The following is a 14889-nucleotide window of genomic DNA, read 5'->3' as shown; positions in this document are numbered from 1 at the left end:
AAGGCACCAAAGGCCTCATCGCTTGAGATCACGTCTTCGACTTGTGCTCACACAGATACCAGAGTTTCCACACGGTCATCTCCCATCTCCACCAGCCAGCGTGCTCCCTGGGGGCCTTCCAGAGCCCTCATGAAGCCCCCTACGGAGCGAGGAGGGGCACGGGCATGTCCTTGAGCCCTGGCCCTGCCACTCACCTTGGGCCAGCTCCTTAGGCTTTGTCTTCATCTATGAGATGACAATAACCCCACCATCTCACATGGTACTTTCACAGATTTTAGGGAGAGACTAGGTAAAAACGGCAATGTTTAGTAGATTTTATCATATTATCTTTGAAAATCAGTGCTTCGGCATGGAGATTGCCCCTTGAAGATTCCAGTTTTATTACAGACGCAGGTCCAATCTGCCCTCCTGCCTGCACCCCACCCAAGCACGGGCTGGGTCAGATTGTCCCTCTCTGCACCTGTCATACCTGCCACCCTACAGTTCTCTTTCCTGTCCCTCCCCTAGATGGTGAGCTGCTCAAGGGAAATGCCATGAACAGTGAATTCACCTGCATTCGCCTGAGTGCATGAATGGTGAATTCACATGAATGGTGCACAGTCCCAGGCATTTAGTAAGCTCCCAACAGGTGCTGAGTGGACCGGTGGGTGGGTGGATAGATGGATGGATGGATGGATGGAATTTATTCTTGTAAAACATTGGAATTCTGGGAAATATTGAACTTGATCTTTATGTAAAACGCCTCTGTTACTGCTTGGTGTGCAGCTGTCTCATCCTGAAGGCTACGGGGGCCTCATTTTTACCAGCCCCAGAGCAGTGGAAGCAGTGGAACTGTGTTTGGAGAAAGACAATAAAACTGAAGGTAAGTGGGGGTGGGGGGAGGGCGGGTACCTGGGTGGTTCGGTCAGTTAAGCACCTGACTCTTGATTTTGGCTCAGGTCGTGGGATTGAGTCCCGCATGGGCCTCCAGCGCTGAGTGTGGAGTCTGCTTAGGATTCTCTGTCTCCTTCTCCATTCCCCCTCCCCTGCTAGCATTCTTGCTCTCAAAAAACAAAAACAAAAACAAACCTAAAACCTAAAGGTAGGGGAGACACTGTTGTGAATTCCACTGGACTTTACTCCAATTCTTCCCACTGGGGATATCAGATTCCAGAAATAGCTGCCCTTCAGGTTTGAAAAATCTCAATGACTTTTAGTTCAAAAAAGTATTCAGGTACCAAGTCACTTCACGTTCGTGTAAACTTTGGAGGAAGCAGAAAATGACCTTTCTCCTTATAAGCTGACTCTTAATGTCCCACACAAAGTGACACATTAACCCGGTAGCCTTCTACCACTACGCCTAGTGGCGCCGTGTCACAGATACTGCTTTGGGACACAGGTGACAGGGCTGGCTCCTGAAGTCCCCAGTCCCTGGGTAGTTCACCTGCCAGGTGAACCTCTCTGTCCTCAGCATATACTGGTTGCAGTCTCTTTCCTCAAGGGGATGATGGGAAGACCCAACAACTTTGAGAAAATGGTCCGTGCATGCCAGGCACTTAATGACAGGACCATCCCTTAAACCCTTCTTCCTACCTCCTTCTCTCGCCATCAGAACATGTGAACAGGGCCCAGGTTTCAAACTGAACAGCCACGTTAGTCTTTGCAGTCAGACCACTTTGTGGCCAACATTTGTGGAATGCCTAATGCGTACCAGGCCCTGTTAAATACTTTCCATTTGTTACCTCATTTATCACTAGACTGCTGGCCAGAGGCATATGTACGGTGGTCCTGTTTTACAGATGACAAAGCTGAGGCTTGGGAAGCGCTTATCCAAGGCCATGGAACCAGTCGGTGCACAGCCAGGCTTCAGACCCAGGCGTGACCAGCCCTAGTTATTCTAAGCAGTGGAGGCAGCAGTCAGGGGTCATTACAGAATGGCTTTGCGGCAAGTTAGGCCTGGGTTCAGATGGCCACTCTGTCCTTGGCGAGTTCCTTGACCTCACTGAGCCTTGCTTTCCTTGTCTGTAAAGTGGGCATAATAAATAATCCTTCCATCCCAGGATCATCACTTCTTTTTTTTTTTTTAATTTTTTAACGTTTTAGTTTTATTTTTTGAGAGACAGAGAGAGAGAGAGAGAGAGCACGAGCAAGGTAGGGGCAGAGAGAGAGGGAGACACAGAATCCAAAGTAGGCTCCAAGCTCCAGGCTCCAAGCTGTCTGCACAGAGCTGAGCTTGATGTGGGGTTTGAACCCATGAATGCAAGATCATGACCTGAGCTGAAGTCAAATGCTCAACTGACTGAGCCACCCAGGTGCCCCCAGGATCATCACTTCTAACTACTAGCTAGCTAAACTTACCAAGTGCCTTCTCTGTGCCAGACCCCATACTAAATGCTTTACCCCTGAGGTAGAATATGACTCACCAGAGCTTGAAGAGCAGAGGGTATGAAGCTTGCAAAGACCACAGGGTCTGTAAGTTGTAGACCGGTGATTTCAGCTACCAGTCTCCCAAAAAGAAGCATTCAGGATGTTCCCTGGCACATGGCAGGCTAGTGGGGAATAAGTGGCAGTGGTGAATGGTTATTGTCTCTCTACAGTTAATTAGGCTTCGGTTATAAGCTAAAAAATCACCTTCTTGATGGTGTATACACATTCACCTCCTGCTAAAGAGAAATATCAGCTATGAGGCTCGGAGAATGGTTTGCTCACATGAGATAGGTAATTTTCAGATAAATATTATTTACATGGGTCGGGGAGGAAAGAAGGTGAAACTCAATCTCCGGTTACTTTTTCAAAAGAAATTACCCCCAGGGCACCTGGCCAGCTCAGTCGGTAGAGCATCCAACTCGACAGTGGGGTGTAAATTCAAGCCCCATGCTGGGTGTAGAGATTTCTTAAAAAAAAAATAAAAATCTTTAAAAAGAGGTAAATAAAAGAAAAGGAGATTTCCAATGGGAGTGCAAAGGGTTGTGTCACACTTAAATATAAGGGAGAGTTCTGCTCATAACTGGATTCTAAGAAGGGAGAGCGCATATTTTCTTGTCTTCTAAAAAAGTGTTCGATACTGAACACTGCTCAATATTGAACCCCCAGTGGCCTGATGTATTCGTACAACCCATTTTCTCTTTGTAGGTCTTTAATCCACATTTAGAGATGTTTGTTTTTGTCATAAAATGGTAGTGTTCTCCATTAAAGTGTGTCTGCTCTGAACTTGAAATTTATTATCTTTCTTTGACCTAATGGAAACAGGAGTCCTCTCCTCGGAGGTCACAGCTTCTTGACTGCTTCTAGATTTAGGTCCCAAATAAAACCAGTTTTATTGCTTTATTAGATATTAAGTTGCCACCTTTCAATGACCAGTGACTTTTTCTTGAGAAGTCTAAATTTTTAGGGGCTGGTTCATTCAGAAGAGCATGCGACTCTTGATCTCAAGGTCATGAGTTTGAGCCCCAAGTTGGGTGTAGATGTGACTAATAAAATTTTTTTTTATTAACTGTAAGTCTAGATTTTTACATTAAAATTTTTTTTTATTAGAGAGAGATAAAGAGAGAGAATCTGTGAGTAAGGGAGGAGGAGGAGGGAAAGAGAGCATCCCACGACCCTGGGATCATGACCTCAGCCAAAATCAAGAGTCAGGCACCCAACCTACCCAGCTACCCAGGCACCGCTGGATTTTAAATTTTTAATGTCACCCTTCAAATCAATTCTTCAAGTCATATTTGTTCTCTGGTACACACTAAAAATGCTTCTAGTGCCAACTGTGGAAACGAGTTAATATTTTACTCAAGGCATACTGAAACATTTACCAAGGTGATTTTTAAAAATTTGCCTGCTGAATACGAACAGAATAAAAATGGAATTTTAGTTTGAGATGCTTCTCTTTATATTTGGTCATTAATAGTTTGCCTTGTTCACAAGCGTCTTAGGATGAACAGGCAGCCTCGGGCAACAGTGCAAATGGCCACCATGATATCTGCAGCTCACATATCATTCCATGTTTTACAGTCTGGAAACACTCTCTGAAAGAAAAGTGGAATGCTAAGTCAGTGTACGTGGTTGGAAGTGCTACGTCTTCTCTAGGTAAGCAATCCAGGTAAAGGGAAAACACCACAGAATTATTGCGATATTATGTATTTGTTGGTCTTTGTCCCAGTACCTGGCACAAAGCTCCTTTAGGAGGTTTTAACCCTTGGTATTTGCTAAGTGATAAGAAAGATGAAGTTATTCATAACAGACCTCTTTCAGTTACACCTGAGTTTATATTAATGAGGTGGCTTTTGGAAAACTGCAAAGGATGGGGGGGCTGGTTGCCAGGGGAAGCAACCTTGGGATTAGAGAGGGTGGTCTCCTGTCTCCCCCACCTGCAAGGAGGAGAGTGGGGCTGGAGGTTGAGTTAATCATCAGCGACCAGTGATGTAATTCATCGTGCCTGTGTAATGGAACCTTCATAAAACCCAAAAGGATGGTGCCCCAGACAGGTGCTGGGAGGGTGGTGCACCTGGAGGGGGTGTGGAAGCACTCTGCACCCGCCCCCCTTGCTCTGCGCATCTCTTCCATTTGTGTCCTTTGAAATATCCTTTGTAATAAGTGGGCAATAGTTAGCAAACCATTTGCCTGAGTTCTGTGAGCAAATGATCCAACCCAACCCACATTCGCTAACCAGAGTACCGAAGCATGACTATGGTAGTAGCAGAGAGTACAGGAGAGAAAACCAAGGGTTTTTCATTCTGCAATGACTTAGCCTTGTTTATTTAAAAAAAAAGAAAAACACACAAAAAAACACTATAGTTCAAAATACGATTTTTGCTTATTAAATTTACAAATAACTAGTTAAGTATAGAATGCCGCTGGTAAGGGTACAGTGAAACAAATATATTCAAATATTGCTAAGTAGCATTGAGAATTGGTTCATATGTTTTCAGAAATACTTGATCAGTATGTATCAAAAGCTCTATTACGTTGGCACCTGGTTGGCTCAGTAGGTAGAGCATGGGACTCTTGATCTCAGGGTTGTAAGTTCAAGCCCCATGTTGGGCATAGAGCTTACTTTAAAAAAATGAAGTAAAATCTTTTTTTTCCAGTTATTAAATATTTATTCACTGTAGTTCTTAAGTTCTATTACAATGGAAATTTTGAATTTTTCATTGGTGCCTAAGTTATCGGCTTAAGAGGCATGGTACCCTGGCTCCAGAAAACTCTGACTAGGCTTATGTAGTGGGTTCAGGGCAGGACCCTATAAACTCACACAGCGTTCTGCATTGGGTTTGTCCCCATATTGAAATTCATTTTTTTTCTTTCAATTTAACTAAATTTCCTTTTTTTAATTTAAACCCAAGTTACTTAACATACAATGCAATAATCATTTCAGGAATAGAATTTAGTGATTTATCACTTACATATAACACCCAGTGCTCATCCCAGCAAGTTTAATGCCCATCACCTATTTAGCCCATCCCCCCACCCATAAAATAAAATCTTTAAGAAATAAGAAAAAATTTTAAAAGCTCTATTACAAGGTTTGTACCCTTTGACCCACTAATCCCTTTTCTGATAAATCTAGACAAAGGTAATAATCCAAAATAGAAATTAAGTGTTTTTATTTTTATGATTATTTTTTTAATGTTTATTTTTGACGGAGAGAGAGACAGAGCATGAGTGTGGGAGGGGCAGAGAGAGAGGGAGACACAAAATCTGAAGCAGGCTCCAGGCTCCGAGCTGTCAGCACGGAAACCAACATGGAGCTCGAACTCATGAGCTGTGAGATCATGACCTGAGCCGAAGTCGGACGCTCAACCGACTGGGCCACCCAGGTACCCTTGAAGTGGTTTTTATGTGAGACTATATCCTAGCATTAGTTATAGTCGTGAAAAAAGGAAAGCCCCCAATAGGGAAACAGTAATCATCTATGTGATGATTATGTAGCTTCTTCTTTTACATACTTTTTATTTGGAAGGAAATTTACAGAAAACTTACAATACAAAGAACTCAGTCTTTCCTGGACTCCTGGAGAGTAAGTTGCCAACATGATGCCCCCATCACCCGCAAATATTTGAGTGTAGATTCCCCACAAAGACATTTCTGTATAGCCACAACCATCAAATTTAAGAAATTAACACACATACATTGGTACCTCCTAATTCTCACTAACATCTCTCATAGCTGAAGGGTTAAGTTCAGAATCACGTCATACATCTCGTCAGGTCTTGTTAGTTGCCTGCAGGTTGAAACGATGCCTCCATCTGTCTTTGGCTTTGTGACCTTGACACTTTCAGAGTACAGACCATTTGTTTTGTAGACGGTCCCCCGATTCAGGTTTGTCTGATATTTTTCTCATCATTACATTCATTCAGGTTATATATGTCTGGCAGGAATATCACAAGCGATGCTGTTTTTCTCCTTGACGCTTACCCATCATTCCAATTTGCTCTCGTACTGGGAATGTCCTTTGTCATCCTTTGATTTGGGTGATGTGAGGCTTCTCCACTGTGAAGCTACTGTTTTTCCCCTTGAAATTAATAAGTGCTTTGTGGGGAGGTACTTTGAGAATATATGATAATGTATTCTTTCTTTTTTTCTTGAGTAGTCTCTACACCCAGTGTGGGGCTTGGGCTCACAACTCCAAGATGAAGAGCCACATGTTGTACCTATTGAGCCGGTCAGGTGCCCCTGATTAATTGTCATCACACTTTCAATTTATTCAATTACTTATTTATATCCGTATGGATTCGTGGTTTCCTCATTTAAAGATTACAACCCATTACTAAGTCTATTTATTTTATTGCTCAAATTATCCCTGATGTGGCCATTGGCAACCCCTTTAAGGTGACTTCTGTGTCCTTTTGGCATGTCCCATCATTCTTTGAATACTTCCTCCTTTGCTGGTACAAAAAGATGTTCCCGGTATGTTCTGCCTTTCCTGTCACAGCCCTGAAATCAAGCATTTTCCCTAAGAACCAGGGTTCCTATTAGTGGAGAGCAGCAGTGTATTCATCACCCTTGGACTTCACTGCTCACAGTCATTTTCAGCACACAGAGACAGGGAATACATAATTTTACACACACACACATCCCAATGTTCACATATACTCATTTATATTGGAAACCATGAGTTTATTCCACCACCTCCAATTACAGTCCGACACCACAGGGCTTATTCTGGGTCTTTCACTTCCATATTTGTGGCCCCCATCTCTGACAGGGAAAAACCTAATACATTTACCTATTTGACCAGTGTCCCTGTAAGGAATCAGTCTCCCCTGGCCCCACCCTCACAGGGTTTCTCACACCCCACATCAGTCACTCCTCCACAATGACACTCACGTTACTCTGCCCCACCTAAGGGCCTTCGGACCGAAATGTTCAAAAGGAGAGGGGGGAGCAGAGAGGCTAGGGGGTCTTTTTAAATGATTTTGAAGGATTTTTATAGCATAGGAAAGATATAGTATATAACATTAAGGAAAAAGCAGGAGGCAATACAGATAGATATCTGATATAATTTCACTTTAATCAAAAAATGCAGGGACTATACTATACCAGAGAGTCCTCTCTATCCTCCAAGGAGCCTGAAAGGAGCAGGGCCTCACGGAGATACTTGCCGGAGTATGATGTTCATAACCAAATCAGTCACAACAGGCAAAAGGTGGAAACAACCCAAATATCCATTGACAGATAAATGGAGAGATAAAATGTGGCATATGCAGGCCACAGAACATCATGCAGACATAAAAAGCAAGGAAGGGTGCCTGGGTGGTTCTGTTGGTTAAATGTCTGGCATTGGCTCAGGTTGTGATCATGGTTCATGAGTTTGAGCCCCACACTGTGGCTTTGGATCCTCTGTCTCCCTCTCTTCCTGTCCCTCCCTTTTTCGAGCTCTCTCTCTCTCTCTCTCTCAAAAATAAACATTAAAAAAAAAAAAAAGGAAGGAAACTCTGACATATGCTACAATATGGAAGAACCTTGAAAACATTGCACTAAGTGAAATGAGCCAGATGCAAAAAGATAATGATGCCGTACGATTCCACTTATATGAGGCTCATAGAGCAGTCAAACTCAAAGAGACCAAAGTTACAGTAGAGGTTTGCAAGGCCTGAGTCAGGGGAAGTAGGAAATTATTGTTTAATTTGGTGTAGAGTTTCTATTTGGGAGGATGAAGAAGTTCTGTAAGTGGATACTGGTGGTGGTTGTGAACGTACTTAATGCCGCTGAGTTATACACTTACAAATGGTTAAAATGGTAAATTCTATGTTATGTATTTTTACTACCGTAAGAACAAAACCTGAAAGGAAATAGCCAAACATTAAAGGTATTTATCTCCAGATGGTGGTATTACAATGGTGTTTATCATTTTTAAAATACTTTCAACATTATCCAGTCTTGAAATTGTTATTTAAAAAAATTTTTAATGTTTATTTTTGAAGGAGACACACACAGAGTGTGACTGGGGGAGGGGCAGATAGAGAGGGAGACACAGAATCTGAAATCGGCTCCAGGCTGCGAGCTGTCAGCACGGAGCCCGACGGAGGGCTCGACCTCACGAGTCTTGAGATCATGACTGAGCCGCCCGGGTGCCCCATATGTTATTTTTAAAGCACAGAGGTAAACAGTGAATCATGAAAAGTCAACCTTACAAATGAACATAAAAATTAAGCATTTGGGGCACCCGGGTGGCTCTGTCGGTTAAGCATACATCTTCAGCTCAGGTCATGATTTCATTGTCGAGAGTTTGAGCCCCACATTAGGCTCTGTGCTGACAGCTCAGAGCCTAGAGCCTGCTTCGGATTCTGTGTCTTCCTCTCTCTCTGTCCCTCTCTCTCTCTCTCAAAAATAAATAGACGTTAAAAAAACTTCTTTTAAAGTAAGCATTAGGGGTGCCCGGGTGGCTCAGTTGGTTAAGTGACCAACTTCAGCTCAGGTCATGATCTCACAGTTCGTGAGCTCGAGCCCCGTGTCAGGCTCTGTGCTGACAGCTCAGAGCCTGGAGCCTGCTTCGGATTCTGCATCTCCCTCTCTCTCTCTGCCCGTCCCCTGCTCATGCTCTGTGTCTTTCTGTCTCTCAATAATAAATAAACGTTTAAAAAAAAAATTTTTTTTAAAGCATTAAACAATGCTTAGCAATTATGAGTAAATCAATGTACAGCTTTGTTGCAAAACAGTTCAGTTTGTCCAAATGAATTTTGAAACACTGGGGGAAGTTGCGGCATGAGTGAAAGTAGTTTAAAAATGAAAAGCCCTCTTTCCAGAGAACAAAACGACGTAAGGCGGACACCAGCTGCGAGCTGCCTGTCTAATTAAGAGCTGATGCTTAGCTTTTCAGTACAGTGCGACCTGCGCCTGGGAGTCCTGCAGATCAGCAGAGGGGGAGTCAGGCCTTGGTTGCCAAGGAAACCGCCCCCACTCCCCCCCCCAATCAGTTAAGACTTGGCTTGCTCCTTCTTTCGCTCTTTTCTGAAGTAGAAGAGGGAAGCAAATCATAGAGGCAATTTCCGACCATCAAAGACAGTGTGTTTGTAAATTGTTCCATTTTGATTCTCGTGCTGCCTTCAGTCTGGTCTCGTGCTTTGCATCTCACTGTTCTGTCAAGTGAGAAGAAAACCCCACAGCGGAAGCGGTGACACGGGAAGAGAAAGCCGAGACGGAGCTGGCAGGCGTGCGCCAGCATCCCGTGTGGCCCAGGCAGCAGGGCCTGGTCCGATGGGGACCCGCTGGCCCCAGCCTGCTCCCGGTTCATTCAGCTGTGAAGGAAAAGGGCGCGTTCTAAATGCTAGAAACATTATGACCAGAGGAGAGATGTAATTCGAATTTCGCAGCTGTAAAAAAAATCTCCTGGGAGAGGAGACCCTGGCCGGCTCTGTTGGGCCCCACACTGGGCGCAGAGATTACTTTGAAAGAGAAGGGAAAAAAAAATCTCTTTGGAGAAACCAATCGGTCTTAACATGAAAGTCAATCACCCAATTTTGGAACCTTCTTAGTTCACTTTGCAGACACAATGTGCACAAGGAGCTCTCTCTGGCAGGTGCAGGGAAGAGGACTTCCTTGAACGCCTGGATGTTTCTGTTGATCCTGAGGCTCAGCCAAGAGACTGGAGAGTTAGAGGACGTTAAACACTGACAGCCGGAGGAATCCAGGCCCGTGTGTTAGTCATCATCTGCTGCGTAACCCATTGCCCCAAAACGTAGTGGCTAGAAACAACAAGCATCTAATTGCTCACCATTTCCTTGAGGCAGAAATCTGGGAATGGCTTAGTTGGGTCCCTCCGGCTCAGTGTCTGTCACCAGGCCGCAGACACCTCGAGGCTTGACTCGGGGGCTCTGCTTCCAAGACCCTGCACGTGGATCCACCCCCCAGCCCTCACGTGGTCCTCTCTAAAGGGCTACCTCCCGGCCCTGCTGTGAGACAGTCCAAGAGCCAGCGAAAGAGAGCATCCAAGCCAGAAGCCAGTCTTTCCATAATCAGGCTTGCAAGTGACACTATCTCCCTTCTGCCACCTTCCTTTTGTGTGAATGGAGTCAGTCCAGCCCACACCCAAGGGGAGGGGATGCCACAGGGGTGTGAACACCGAGGTGACTGGGAGCCTTTTCACAGGAGCCCCTCTGGCTCCCCCCAGAAGCTGTGAATCAGGGCAGGAGACGGAAAGGTAGGGATGTGTCTCACAGTGGAAATGGAAACCGGGTCCGGTGAGCAGCAAGTAGTCAAGGTCCATCAGGGAAACGTGTCTGTGTCTCTTCATAAATACTGACTTGACTCACAATCCTGTAGATATTATTAACTACTAATAGATGGAGACTATTTTGTAAGTCTGTTGTTGGTCTGCATAAAACCTCTGAGAACGTCATTTTGGTTGGAAAGTTTCTGCTTATTTTAATAAGATTTCCATTTGTATCGAAAAAGCAGCATTGGTTGGCTGCGGGCTGATCCCCTGCGGGTCAGCCGGCCTCCCCGGGGGGAAGCCGCCTCCCTGGCCGCCCAGAAGTGGGGTCCCCTAGCTCCCCCATCTGACTGCCAGTCTGGTACCTGGGAGCCACTGAGTGGCCCTCATTACTTGGCCTTGTCGACCCGGAACAATTCCTCCGTGGAACACAGCTTAGCACTGAACAACTCAGGACTCGGACAGACGCTGTGTAAGGTAACTTCACTCTGAGGTGTGTATGTGCACCGTCAGAAAGAATTACCGTCTACACCTACTCGTGTAAGTCCTACTGCCATTTCTGCGTCCCCGTCGCACGTCAGGCACTGCGCCGTGCACTTTATGTATGTCTTTTCACAAGGAAGGTCTTACTAAGCCCATTTTCCTGACTTAAAAAAACCAAGCCTAAGAGAGGAGGTGTGATTTACCAGTCACACGCCTCGAAAGTGGTACAGATGGGGTGCCTGGGTGGCCCGGTTGATGAAGCATCTGACTCTTGATCTCGGCTCAGGTCACGTTCTTGTGGTTCGTGGGACTGAGCCCCGCATCGGGCTCTTTGCTACCAGTGCGGAGCCTGCTTGGGATTCTCTGTCTCCGTCTCTGCCTCGTCTCCACTCATGCTCTCTCTCTCTCAAAATAAATAAATAAACTTTAAAAACAAACGTGTAAAAAAAAAGAAAAGCAAGTGGTACAGACATCGTTCAAATCCCTGACTGCATTTTCCAAAGTGACCATGACCCACTGGCCTAAGCACGCAGACGTCCTTCCACTTTTAAACCCTATCTGTTTTTTTTAGTATTTTTCATTGCTCTGTTTTCCCACTCATTCTGGGAGAATACTGAGGTCTTCTTACCCCTAACCTTGTTAAAATGTCTTCAAAGCCCATGTGCTGACTCTTACGGATGTGCTTTCGCACTAAGAATTGTCTTACCTTCACATAACCACACGGTACCTTTCGCCATAGGCCTCTGCCAGCAGGGGGGGCTCACCCCCTGGTTTACAAGAGCCCCCCCTCCCCCCCCAAGACTGGATGCGCTGTGGCAGTCCTTGCCTCAACCTCCTAAATGTAAACAACATGATGGCAGGTTTGTCCAGGATCAAACTGGCTTGTTCCACCCCCACTGTGAATAAGCTTCAGCTGCACTGTCCCTGTCACCTGGGGAGGCCCTGAAGGTGGCCTTGCCTGGCCCAGGTGCTGGCTGAAATGCTCGTACCCCTGAGAGCTGAGCCAGCCCTGCCGCCTCAGGGGTTGAGACCTTCTGGCAAACATTCATTCCCCTAATCTTTTTTTTTTTTTTTAGTTTGAGAGAGGGGAAGAGAGCACAGGAGGGGCAGAGAGAGAGAGGGAGAGAGACAATTCCAAGTAGGTTCCACACTGTCAGCACAGAGGCTGATGTGGGGCTCAATCTCACGAACCCACGAACCGTGGGATCATGACCTGAGACCTTCTGGCAAACATTCATTCCCCTAATCTTTTTTTTTTTTTTTTAGTTTGAGAGAGGGAAAGAGAGCACAGGAGGGGCAGAGAGAGAGAGGGAGAGAGACAATTCCAAGTAGGTTCCACACTGTCAGCACAGAGGCTGATGTGGGGCTCAATCTCACGAACCCACGAACCGTGGGACCATGACCTGAGTCGAAATTGGGAGTTGGACACTTAACCGACTGAGCCACCCAGGCACCTCCCCACCCAATCTTTACTGAGAGCCCCTGTGGGCTGCAGGCAGGCCGCACAGCCCAGTCCCTGTGCTCGCAGAGACAGAGAGGACAGGCGCTGGACAGCTCAGGGTCCCAGCTGCCTCCTCTCGGGACCAGACGTCCCAGGGTTGTGCGGGGACGAAATGCGTCAGGCCTCGCTCCGCACAGCCAGGCTGCAATGGGAGAGGCCAAGTTCTGGGCCTGGTTCCTCTTGTCTAGTTAACTCAGGAAGAAAGCGTATGAATGTCGACACTAAGTACTTATGTCCCAGTTCACTTCCTGGGAGGTTTTCAGGGTTTTTGGTGAACCGAGACCTCCCCAGTTCAATCAGAGGAGGTGGCCCAGCCTGGGCTGGCCGTGCAGCATTCAGAGGGGCTCTACCTGAGCAGAGTTCACAGCTGCATGTGACTTTTGTCCCCCGGACTCAGGACACTTGAGATGACCTGTAAATTAAAAGCTGATGGTGCTTACGTTAAAGCTGCAGTTCGTGGCCTAAGTGGAAAGCCCACAGCACCCATGTCCGGGAAGGCCCACACCCTGTGAACGGGTAATGGGAGCTGACGGAGCTGTGCCCTTGGCCCTTCCTACATCAGCATCCTCCGCGGTGGCCAGTGTTCCCCGCGTGGCAAAGGGCGGGGGGAGCCTGGGTGTCTGCTTCTGCTCCCTTCGTGACAGCGGTCTCTCAAAGCAGCTGGGATGCCCCTCACCCCAGATGACCCGCATTCGCGGTGCCGTGGGTCCCCGTCGGCGGGTCACTATGAAACCTCTCCCGCCGTCCCTTCCATTTCAGTCTGGCCACGTCAGCCCGCGACACCTTTCTGGATGGGGGCTGGCCTTGTCTCCCTAACAACAGGAGGGCTGTCTCTGGCCTGTGAGAAGTAAAAAATCCCAAATGCTCACCACCTGCTTACTGGCTGATGAGAAAGGCCTTAGGTGGCCGTGGTCTGCTCCCACCCTCTCCTGGATTCCTTAAAGCGGGTCCCACATGGCTGGCGTCTTGTCTGGTAGATGAGCTCAGTGGGGTGCAGAGGAATGGGGGCGTGACCCAAAGTCACACGTCCAGGAAAGGTGGGGCCAGGACCCAGCACCCTCACCTCTGACAGTGCCCGTGGGCCTCTGGTACCAGCCTTCAGGAGAGACTTTCTCTGTGATTCGTAAAGCACGTGCCTTTGTATTCGCATATCAACAACACGGGAACAGAGGTCTTCGACAGCCATGTGAAAACATGCATTTCTTGGTTGTTTTCCAGTGAATAAAATCGGCCTGGACACAGAAGGAGAGAGCTGTGGAAATGCAGAAAAGCTCGCAGAATACATTTGTTCCAGTAAGTAGAAAAAGCTCACCCCCAAGTGAAGGCCATTTATTTATGTTGGCTTCTTGGCCTCGCAACCGTCGCCCCAGGAAAGGCCCGTCTCCCCTGTGCATCCTCTGTGGTGACGGGGGTTGGTGTGCCGTGTGCAAGCCACTCCTGGGACCCCTGGCTCCTGGTCCCGATGTGTGTCTCTGCTTGTCTGAGATTCGAGTCTCTCCGCCCCCTCCACCAAAGGACTCGGGACAATGCGAACATTACACAAAACAAAATATTTGGCGACAAGTACAGGGAGACCATCTGCGGTGATTCTAGAGGGAGTGGAGGCAGGCAGGTGCCGCTGGGCACCGTCCCTGTGTCTGTGTCTCCTCCTCTCTCCTAGGGGCTGCTTCCTTCTCTGAATTCCCCTCCTCAGAGCGGCCCCCACCCCCACGAGCACGTCCCCGGACGGCGTGTGGCCGCCGTTTGTAGGTGTCGCTGGTTGCAGACATGTTGCGTTTCCGTGAGGGGTTCACCCTTGATGGAAGTAAAGCTTCTGGGGAACTTGGAGCGAGGGGGGCGGGAAAGTTAAGGGGTGCCCGCAGGGCAGTCCTCCTCACCATCTCCCCCACCCCCCAGCCTAACCCAGCTGCAGACACTTGCCCCGGCCCCCTCCCCATTGGTAAAAGCGGGTCGAATAAGCACCCCACGTCACGGGCCCAGCACAACGACGTATTACGTACGCAGAGACAACACGTGCCAGATGCCAGCGTGGTGGCCCCCCGGGGGCCAGGGAGCAGGGCAGCAGGACCGAGGGTGCTCCCTTCCTCTCTGGTCGCAGCCACCCCAGCCCTGCTCTTCCGTTTAGTTCGGTGAGGTCTAAGTTTGGAGAAACGCTCTTCTTACTAAAGGAGTGTGTTTCCCAGACACTCCCAAAAGCCCCGGGGACAATGGATGTGACCCTAAGCCAGTGACCCTTTGGGCCCAAGCCTGGTCGAAGCAGGTGCTGGCCTGGGCCGGGGAG

The 14889-nt window shown here is 47.4% G+C and overlaps 1 protein-coding gene across 9 annotated transcripts in view; it reads left to right on the top strand.

Annotated features, from left to right (window-relative positions):
• Window positions 1-14889, top strand: part of UROS (uroporphyrinogen III synthase) — a 35540-nt gene that overhangs the window by 11610 nt on the left and 9041 nt on the right. For 8 of the 9 annotated variants that reach the window (XM_053207579.1, XM_053207577.1, XM_027063371.2 and 5 more), the window contains 3 exons: window positions 766-862; window positions 3985-4059; window positions 13827-13901. In XM_053207579.1, the coding sequence (XP_053063554.1) occupies window positions 766-862; window positions 3985-4059; window positions 13827-13901 (247 nt within the window). Of the gene's footprint in view, window positions 1-765; window positions 863-3984; window positions 4060-13826; window positions 13902-14268; window positions 14524-14889 lie in introns of those variants that run through there. The other variant, XM_053207581.1, reaches the window with a different exon arrangement.

The sequence above is a fragment of the Acinonyx jubatus genome, chromosome D2, assembly GCF_027475565.1.
Source record: "Acinonyx jubatus isolate Ajub_Pintada_27869175 chromosome D2, VMU_Ajub_asm_v1.0, whole genome shotgun sequence".
In the NCBI taxonomy this organism is placed as follows: Eukaryota; Metazoa; Chordata; class Mammalia; order Carnivora; family Felidae; genus Acinonyx; species Acinonyx jubatus.
Note: the sequence above shows the minus strand (reverse complement) of the source record. Positions and strands in the feature narration are given on the sequence as shown.